The sequence below is a fragment of the Crocuta crocuta genome, unplaced genomic scaffold (genome assembly GCF_008692635.1).
Source record: "Crocuta crocuta isolate KB4526 unplaced genomic scaffold, BGI_CrCroc_1.0 scaffold71, whole genome shotgun sequence".
NCBI lineage: Eukaryota > Metazoa > Chordata > Mammalia > Carnivora > Hyaenidae > Crocuta > Crocuta crocuta.
Window position 1 is genome coordinate 2,104,732 of NW_027527548.1, and position 9,503 is coordinate 2,114,234.

The 9,503-nt window shown below is 53.5% G+C and overlaps 2 protein-coding genes across 6 annotated transcripts in view; both read right to left on the bottom strand.

Moving 5' to 3' along the window:
• Positions 1-3,253: 3,253 nt before the first annotated feature.
• UBE2C (ubiquitin conjugating enzyme E2 C) lies at positions 3,254-7,017 on the bottom strand. 2 transcript variants are annotated; one of them, XM_077766414.1, is made up of 7 exons: positions 6,852-7,017; positions 6,262-6,289; positions 5,447-5,544; positions 4,343-4,418; positions 4,133-4,190; positions 3,966-4,025; positions 3,254-3,503 (listed from the first exon to the last, which is right to left on the bottom strand). In XM_077766414.1, exons 1-7 carry the CDS (start codon positions 6,950-6,952, stop codon positions 3,445-3,447), a joined length of 480 nt encoding a protein of 159 aa, XP_077622540.1. In that variant the 5' UTR covers positions 6,953-7,017; the 3' UTR covers positions 3,254-3,444. The 2 variants fall into 2 exon arrangements, with proteins under 2 accessions (XP_077622540.1, XP_077622531.1); XM_077766405.1 differs by lacking the exon at positions 4,343-4,418 and having other exon boundaries at positions 4,133-4,334; positions 5,455-5,544.
• Positions 7,018-7,851: 834 nt separating this feature from the next.
• The window catches only part of DNTTIP1 (deoxynucleotidyltransferase terminal interacting protein 1), a 22,343-nt gene continuing 20,691 nt past the window's right edge, over positions 7,852-9,503 (bottom strand). For all 4 annotated transcript variants that reach the window (XM_077766426.1, XM_077766435.1, XM_077766452.1 and 1 more), the window contains 2 exons: positions 8,317-8,372; positions 7,852-8,206 (listed from right to left, as the gene is read on the bottom strand). In XM_077766426.1, the coding sequence (XP_077622552.1) occupies positions 8,068-8,206; positions 8,317-8,372 (195 nt within the window). In that variant the 3' untranslated portion in view covers positions 7,852-8,067. The remainder of the gene's footprint in view (positions 8,207-8,316; positions 8,373-9,503) is intronic.

The following is a 9,503-nucleotide window of genomic DNA, read 5'->3' on the forward strand; positions in this document are numbered from 1 at the left end:
GGGAGGCGGTGAGCCCGGGGACACGCGCGCGCGCGCACGCGCGCGCGCGCACACACACACACACACACACACACACACAGACGCGGAAACAGGAGCAAGGCTCTTAACTGTGGCACCACCTATCTGTGGACAGTTCTACCTGGCCGCCCTCAGGACTTCAAACCTGTCCTGCTCTAATCTAACTCTCCCTCACCTTCTCGGGTGTTCTCCAGTGTTTCTCCTGGAGTTCTGGAGCCCCCCCCCTGGAGCCCCGCCCCCCCTTTCCCACCTGCAACTTGCTCTGGCCTGATACTTTCTTTTTATGTCCTTACTCTTTCATCCCTCCTCTCTGAGCCCACCCAGTGTTGTGACTCAGGCCACCATGGTTGCTCAGAACAGTAGTTAACCTCCTGGCCATTCGCTCCCCAGAAGACTGCCAGAAGTAGCTTTCTGAAACCAAATCTGATCATGTCACTGCCCCATTCAAGGCTTTATTAGTTGCCTCAAGGTAAAGTCACTGCATTTTATTATTTTTTATTTTTGCTTTTTAAAACTTTATTTATTTTGAGAGGGAGAGAGAGACTGAGAGCGGGAGGGGCAGAGAGAATCCCAAGCAGGCTCCATTGCTATCAGCAGAGCCTGGCGTGGGGCTCGAACTCCTGAACCATGAGATCATGACCTGAGCTGAAACCAAGAGTCAGTTGCTTAACTGATTGAGCCACCCAGGTGTCCCAGAACCTTCTCAGTAGCCTTTAAAGGCCTTACAAGCCCTTTGTGACCTGACTTCCATGCTACTTATGCCATATTCCATACTGCTGAACTTGTTGCTATCCAAGGAATGTGCTTCCTTTTTCCTCCCTCATGACCCATCCATTCTCCAGAAAGCCCTCCTGGACTCTCCTGGTCTTTGTAAGGTGCCCCCCCATCTGAGCCTTCATAGCAACGAGTCTAGCAACCGACATCTATGGAGTGCTTACCACGTGCCAGGCACTACTCTAAGGTCCATCTATCCTAGGAGGCAGCTACTATTTCCCGTTTACAGAGAGGTTTAGTCCAAATGTATGCAAGTAACAGAGAGTGGTGTGGGGATTCTTTTTTTTTTTTTTTAATATTTTTATTTATTTCTAGGAGAGAGAGAGAGACAGCGTGAGCAGGGGAGGGTCAGAGAGAGAGGGAGATACAGACTCTGAAATAGGCTCCAGGCTCTGAGCTGGCTGTCAGCACAGAGCCCGACGCGGGGCTCGAACCCACGAACCGTGAGATCATGACCCAAGCGAAAGTCGGACGCTCAACCGACTAAGCCACCCAGGCGCCCCGGTGTGGGGATTCTAACAATGGTTCTGCCTGCGAGGTCTGAGCGCTTAACCACCACTCTGTATGACACTTATTCAACCCCACTGACCTGCCTATCTGGCCCCCGAACTTCAGCCACTGAGGACAGGGCTGTGCTCTTTCCCCTGCTTGATCCCCAGCTCCAAGCACAGGGTGTTTACTGCAGGCCCTCAGTAGTTGTGTGGGGTGAATGGGAGCAATACCTTCTCCGTCTCGTGGCCAATTGCCGGGAACCTAAATCAAATGGACTTAAACTAAAAAGGGATTTGCTGGCTCATGAAACTGGGATGCTAAGGCGTCAGCTGGAGGCCAGTCTCCAGGTCACCTCCGTCTCCCAGCTACTTGTCTCTGCTTGGCTTTCTTCCATCTGCAGCTCTCTGCACCAGCTGCCCAAACTCCCTCCTCTTTTAAGCAACCCTATTAGTAAAATCATCTTACGTTCTCCCAGGGATTAATTCCAAGGAACACTGATTGGCTCTGAACCACAGTCCATCCCTGTGGCTGACTCAAGGCAGGCCATCTGGCCATCTGGGGGGCCCAACACTAGGATCAAGGACCCCGTGGAGAAGCTTCCTAAGGCGGGCAAAAAACAAAACAAAACAAAAAAACGCCCATCTTGGCTGGCACTTAGTAAGAACCATCTTAGTGCTACTTTCTGAGCTCTCTTCTCAGACATCCTCTAGCCATGTTATTTTCAAAGTTGAGAGAGTGTCAGAATCCTGGAGAGCTGGTCGGGGCCAAGACTTTGCGTTCCTAACAAGCTCCAGGTGGAAGGGCCACACCTTGAGAACACTGCTCTACATCTTTAACTTCCGGGGGAAGGCAGAACCTCAGGCTCCACCCAGACACACTGAATCAGAATTTGCATTGGAGGTAGACCCCAGGAAGGCTTCTCTGCACATCTGATTGGGCACCACTGCGGGGAGAGCAAGCCGCAGTGTCATCCAAATCCAATCCCAGACCCACAGGCCACTTCTCACCTGCCTGCTCCGTGGGGGTACAGGGCAGGGAAGGAGCCTGGGCTGGCAGGAGTAAGAGAAAGGCAAGAACCTCCCTGATGCCTTCTGCTGCGGGCTGCGGGCTCCTCCCAGGCCTGTACAGCTGTGCTGGCGGAGCTGACCAGGCTGGGGGAGGCCAAACCCAGGTGGTGTTGGAGGGCATCTGGCTGCTGTGCCGGTCCACCTTGGAGATCTTCCTGCGGGATCTGGGCCGGGGCCATCACCCTACATACCCACTTCCCGGACCCCGACTGGTCAGCACAGGAGTCTCCTCTCAGGGGCCCAAAGGCTGTGGCCTGTGGCAGGCCAGTGGAAAGAGGGCCTAGGGGCCGGGGGCCTGGGCCAGTGGGTACAGGATGGGAGGAATCGCCGGTGATGAGCAGGTGAATGTACTTCCTGTGAGTGTGCAGACATCCATGGGGGGCCTGGGGAAAGGGGGGAGTTGGCAGCTGTCCTGAGGTCTCTGGCAGGGAAGAGGCACTCCCTGGCTGTCTCCCAGACCCTGGGCCTGCTTAGGGTTGAGCTGAGCACCTTCTTTTTCCTTTTTTAGGACGAGAACATCTGCTCCTAAAAGTAGGTGGCTGGTCCTCACCTCCCAACCCCCTCCTGTGCGCACACGCATAGACGCACCCTCTCTCGGGTTCAGCCTCATCTGTAACTCAGCTGGGCAGCTCCAGTATCCACTGACGTCCCTGGTTCGTGTCACAACCCTCTAGAGGCATTTTGAGACCTCCATCTTCTAGGTGAGGAATCAGATGCAGTCATAAAATGACTAAGCTCATAGAGGAACCAATCCTCATCACCCTTCCTGGCCGCACAGCCTCTCAATTGCTTCCAGTCCTTGGAGAGGAGCAGGGCAAGAGCCTGGACCCTACTCAGCCGATGCTGAGCCCTCCCAACCCAGGAGGAGCTACAAGGCAACTCGTTAAAAAAACAAAAACAAAAACAAAAAAACCCAATGTATTTATTTAATATATCTGTCACAAGGGCTCAACCAGAGACTTAATTTAAAAAACAGAAACAAAACAAAAATGACACCACAGTTTACGATACACAGTCCGAGGCAGAACTGAAGGAAAGGACAGACCATCTAAGGAGAAAATAAAAAGACAACACAAGGAGAGAGGCTGGCCAGTCAGGGTTCTTGGCTGGAGACCTGCTTTGAGTAGGTTTCTTGCAGATACTTCTTAAATGCTGGAAGAGAACAGGCAAGTGTCAGTGTGGTGGGGACAGGGTTAGGATGCACGAGAGGGCAGGCAAGGACACGGAGTCTGGGGAGCTGGCGAGGATTCTTTGTACAACAGAGTCTCTTTCTGTTGCCCACCCAGACAGGCCTTGGGGGTGTGTTCTGCTTCCGGTGGGGCTGGGGAGGCGGCTGGGGGCCTTAGTGAGCAGATCACCTGCACAGAGCTTTGCCTTCTACTTAAAAAGCCCATCAACCTGCGTTAATGTGGAAAGAGTTCTCTGATTTTATATAGCAAGCAGGCAAATCAGAAAACACCAAGGCAGAGGCAGAAGTGTGTGACCTGGGTTGACATCCACTCCCAACCTGGTCCTCAGGACACAGTCCCAAGTCACCAGGATCCTTCTGCTTGAGGGGAGCCTTTGAAGGCTCGGGAGGGATCACCTGGTGCCAGAAAGGGACGAAGGACCCACCTGTGGGGTTTTTCCAGAGCTCAGCTGCATGTGTGTTCAAAGGGCTATCGATGTTAGGTTCTGTGGGATGGACAGAAAGACAGTGATGAGCAGGGACAGAAGAGGCTGGCCAGGGAGAGGTCTGACAGGTTCCCAGGTTCAGGGGAGGGGCTGGTCTCAGAAGTCACCTCCTAGCAGGCTCTGGATGGACAGCAGGATGGTCCTGACATCATACAGGGCAGACCACTTGTCCTTCAGGATGTCCAGGCAGATGTTACCCTGGGTGTCCACGTTGGGGTGGTAGCAGGGCGTGAGGAACTTGACCGTGGGCGCGTTGTAAGGGTAGCCACTGGGGAACTCCAGGGAGAGCTTATACCTCAGGTCCTCGTATACTGTGCCAGCTGCTCCATGGATGGTCCCCNCTGAGTTTCTCTGGGACTTGACAAAAGACAGAGTGTTGCACTGCCTCTGGTTCTTTCTCTCATATCTGGTAGGGACATCAGTGATCCTTATCCTACTGATAAGGGGTGTAAACTGGCATCCTGAGGGCTACCACAGCTGTGCTTTCGTCAGAACATTAGATACTAACAGGGAAAAACCACGATATTTTAGACATACATCCAGAATTTTTTTTAAAGATTTTTTTTTTTAATATAATCTCTATACCCAACATGGGGTTCGAATTACACAACCTGAAGATTAAGAGTCACACGTTCCACTGACTGAGCCAGCCAGGCGCCCCTGGACTTCTAATCTTAGACCAGATGTGCACCAGGGAACCTGGGTGGCTCAGTTGGTTGAGTGTCCAACTTTGGCTCAGGTCATGAACTTGTGGATCGGAGTGTGAGCCCCGCATTGGGCTCTGTGCTGACAGCTCAGAGCCTGGAGCCTGCTTTGGATTCTGTGTCTCTCCATCTCTCTGTCCTTCCCCTCTCTCAAAAATAAAGATTAAGGGGAGCCTGGGTGGCTCAGTCCGTTAAGCGTCAGACTTCGGCTCAGGTCGTGATCTCACAGTTTGTGGGTTTGAGCCCCGCGTCGGGCTCTGTGCTGACAGCCAGCTCAGAGCCTGGAGCCTGCTTCAGATTCTGTGTCTCCCTCTCTCTCTGACCCTTCCCTGCTCACACACTCTCTCTCTCAGAAATAAATAAAAAATTAAAAAAAAATTAAAAAAAAAAAAAGATTAAAACAAAAACAAAAAGCCAGACACGCGGCAATGGCCAGCTACCATCTTGAGATTTGAGGCCTTTTGCTGACCAAACTCCTCACGTACCCTCCATTCTTCTCCTTTCTGTCTGGCTTTCTGCAGGCATCTAAGATGGAAAGCCCTGCTTTAAACCCAACCTCTTACTGTACAGAGGGAGAGACGAGGGTCATAGGCTCAGAGCACAAGAACAGAACAGAATGTCCTGCCAGGCTGGAGACTTGAAGCTGACCTGCACTTGGATTTCTCCTCATTCATACCTCTCCCCAGACGGAGCAAAGCCACACTCACCTCCCTCAACCCTACACTTACTGTGCCAGCTGCTCCATGGATGGTCCCCACCCATTTGAAAAGGTTGTCTGATTCAGGGAAGGCAGAAATTCCTTTGTCACCAGACATCTGGGGAAGAAACAACACCTGCTGGGCTGCAGAGTACACTTGGAGGGGTCAGTGGGTGAAAGCGACCAGGCCAAACTGATAGGCTTTTCTGAGGAAGTGATTCAGTTCTTGGGGGCTGAACCTTCCCCTGTGGGGAGGGGTACTGGGTATGTTAAGGAGAGGGGATTATGCAGAGAAGCAGAATGGAGCGCTGTACCCCAATCTTCCTGGATGCTGGAATTCAGTTCAACATGCCAGTGAGTGCTGGTTACATACAAAGCCTGCAGATCATTCACAGACTCCGTAGATCTACATATGGGCACTGAAGGATTTGAGCTGGATATTCAGGGTTAATGCAGACAAGGTCATTTAGGAAGAAGCATTTCAAAGTATGACAGGATTAAGAATATTAAGGGTGGAGAGCAGGGTATGGGTAAATCTTCAGGCAAGAAAGTAGGGCCAGGCAGGATAGAGGTAAAGCCTCGTATGGCTTCAGGGAACTGTAGTTTCGAGAGAACTTCATGGGGGTGGGGGCGAGTATGGGATTTGGAGTAGACACTGCCGGAAGGAAAGGTGGGGGTGGGGGTTCTTCTTCCCAGAAGAACGCAAACTGGACTCATGTTTTAATCTGCACCAGCAGGAACCTGATGTAGAAAAGGTGGCTACTGATTAGTGGGAAGTAAGTGGGAGGTGGTGGGTGGGTCAACTGGCGGGGGGTCTGGGCAGGTAGTCACTCACCATAAGGGTCATCAGCTCCTGCTGTAGCCTGCAAAATGAGCGTTGGGAGTCATCTGGGAGTCCGGATGGGCCAGGGTTCCAGGCGGTGCCTCTCCCCCCCACCCCAAGTCTCTTTGGAGGAGCTGTCCCGGAGGCCTCCCCTACCCTGAGGCCAGACCCAGCGGGGGCACACTCACTCCCATTTCCACTGGGGTGGGGGGTGGGGGAGGTCCTAGTGAGTCCTCACCCTTCCTAAATCTAGGCTCCCGCAGGGCTGTCTGGCTTGTTCTTAACTCCTCCAGCTTCTCTGACGTCTCTTCCCATGCCGGGTCCCAATTTCTCCCCACTTCCGTCCCCATTCTCCCCCCGCCAAGCCACCGAACGTCCCAGGCACACTTTCATCTTGGCTCTCCCTCGGAGGATCGTGGCAGCCTGCCTCCCCCTTCCGTCCTCTTCGGGGGGCCCTCTCAGGGCAGCCCGAGCTCCCGGCGTGCCCTCCTGTCCCCGTATCTGCCCGCTCAAGGAGGAGGTGGGGGCCCGGAAGTCCGAGCTCTCGACCCCAAGGCCCAGGGCGTGCTGGGCGCGGCCAGTGTTACCTCCACACCCCTCACCTCTTGCCCACGGGGCCCCGGGCGGCGCCCCCGCTGGGCTCGGCTCCTTTGCGGGCGGCGGCGATGCTGGCGGCGGCTGGGTCGCGGTTCTGGGAGGCCATCTGGGCGGCGCGGGCACGGCGACAGGAACTAGGAGAGCACAACTGCAACTGCAGGGCTGGGGGGCCGCCCGCCCGCGTTTGAATTGTAACCCTCCGGCGAAACCAGCCAATCAGCGGCCCGCTTGGGTTTGATCCAGCCAATGGGGAGCGCCAGAGCGCTCTGTCACCGCGCAACTGCTAGGCCCACCCCCCAGCGTGCCACTATTGGGTGGCAGGAACGGGCTTCGGATGGGCGACTGGCAGAAGAGGCTGCCATTAACTAACGAGTCTGCAGCGGATTGGTGGCCTTTGGAAAACGCCGACCATTAAAGGGCCAAGAAAGAGTCCACGTGGGATGATGAACCCTTACGGGACGAGCGCCCGGTTGCAGTGCCGAACGCCCGGCGCGTCCAGCCGGGATCCGTACTCCCAGGGGAAGGGAGCGTCCGGGTCTTGGCGACACCGGTACCCTTCCCTCAACCCGGAAATCCGGGCACCTCTGTAGGGACCTCTGTCTGAACACTCATGCGAGGGGAATGAGGGCCAGAGCTGGAGAGTCTTAGAAACAGGCTCGTAACTCGGCCTCTCCAACGGTCCTTTCGTATTTTGACCTGTAAAACGGGGTAATGGAAGCCTCTCCGCATTTTCTGGTCTGTTACCAACCCCCATGGGGCCAGCCATCACATTCGGCCACTTCGTCTATACCTTAGGTGATGAAGAAATAAGAGAGGGAAGATTAGCAAGGCGCATGATGTTCCCAACCTTGTCTCATAAAGCAGATATGCATGGAGCAGTGGGACTTTCCTGGGGTCTGACCTGGAATGGGGGAGGGGTAGCGGGTCGTTTTTCCCTGTGCCCCCTTCTAGAGCCCCTGGTAACCCGTCCATCCCTACAATGCAGACCACACATCAAGCTCACTGTGTTTATTACAAACTGTTTAATTTCTTAACCCGATAACTTTACAAATATAGAACCATGTGCCATTCTGGGGGAGCTCTGTAATGAGTCACTGCAAACTAGCCCAGGCACAGCTTAATGCCGCTGAGATCCATCCAGGAGCAGTCCCGGCAGTGGCCTCGGCCACGTGGGGGAGGGCCTTGGAGGAGGGCTGCCACCCGCAGCCAGGAGGCCTGGCTTCAGGTCTGCGGAGGTGCTTCAACAGCACGATGCTCATTCTCAGTCCGTAGTGTCTCCATGTACTTCCGCATCTTCTCAACCATCCAGGAGGGTAGCACAAAGGATTTCAGCTCCTCCAACTTCAGGTCCAGGCATCCTCTGGAACAAACATTGAGGAGAGTTCAAGCAAGGGAGGGTACAGGCCCAGGCTCACCCCAAGGGGCTACTGCGAAGGACGGGAGAGGCAGGGGGCAGATGACCGGTTTTACCTGTAGTCATCACTGGCAGCGAGGTCCCGGATGTCTTCCTCAATGAGGAGGTAGGCCTGAGGCAGGAGCAAAGGAGAGCGGTCACTGCCTTTGATTCCTTTCAACTCAACAACACTTTGTTAAACCTGTGCTTAATGTGACGGCTGGGAGGGAGAGGGGCATGATTTACAATTTAGGGGGCGAGAGGGAGTAGGGAGAGACTGGGGAACAACAGCTCCCTGAGACCACCTTTCACGCATATGGAAACTTTATGGGCTAGGGAGTGGGACTGGTGACTGGTTTATGGTGTCTTCCTCTTAAAAAAGGACTCTGAGGTGGCTTAAAATGAAATGTCAAGGGAGCTAGCAAAACACATTATGGAAACAGGAAATCAGGAGGAGGAAGCCGTATGTGAACCCTAAGAACAAATAATTTGGTTTTGAACTTCATGGCAAAAGGGGAAACATGAGAAGCCGCACGCACTGCTGCAGCCCAGGGGCCTACAGGAGAGCTTTGGCACAGGGCCAAGGTGTGCGGTGGGAGAGAACCCTCTCCTGAGCTTACCATACAGGGGACGTTACTCATCACATGAGAAAGCCGTCCGTGAGAGATGGTGCTTTCTGGTCTCAGGGTCAGGATGGTGTGTCCCCTGAGTAATCTATTTTCACCTTATGAGCACTGTGAACTATCTAACAGAGAAGGTGTTCTAGAGAAGGGCCTGGAGCTAAATTTGCGAAAACCCACGGAAGTGCGCTGGTTTATCAAGTCAGCAATTAAAAAATTCCCCCTTTTAACTAGGCTTGAGGCGCCTGGATGGCTCATCGGTTGAGCATCCGACTCCGGCTCAGGTCATGATCTCATGGTTCATGAGTTTGAGCTCCGCATCAGGCTCCCTTCTCTCAGTGCAGAGCCTGCTTTGGATCCTCTGTCCCCCTCTCTTTGCCCCTCTCCTGCTCATGCTTTTTCTCTCAAACATAAAAATTAAAAAAAGAAATAAAGCTAGTCTTGCTCATGGCTTAACCTTAGATCCTGCCGTTCCTTCTTCCCATCTATTTCTTATTTATGTTATGTTGCATTTTATGTATCAGTGCTACGCTCCCTGACATCTTCTTAAGCAGGGGGTAGGAATAAGAAGAGTCATAAAGCAGAAGACGGCTTTTCTTGCCAGAAAGGAGACAGCACACTGGTTTGCAAGACCCCGGAGTTCT

Excerpts from the sequence above, each read along its gene's own strand:
- UBE2C (XM_077766405.1), bottom strand. The coding sequence starts at position 6,952 with ATGGCCTCCCAGAACCGCGACCCAGCCGCCGCCAGCATCGCCGCCGCC. Across the intron at positions 4,026-4,132 it reads CATCCAGAGCCTGCTAGGAG|AACCTAACATCGATAGCCCT; the intron begins GTGACTTCTGAG and ends TCCATCCCACAG. Across the intron at positions 3,504-3,965 it reads GCTCTGGAAAAACCCCACAG|CATTTAAGAAGTATCTGCAA; the intron begins GTGGGTCCTTCG and ends GTTCTCTTCCAG.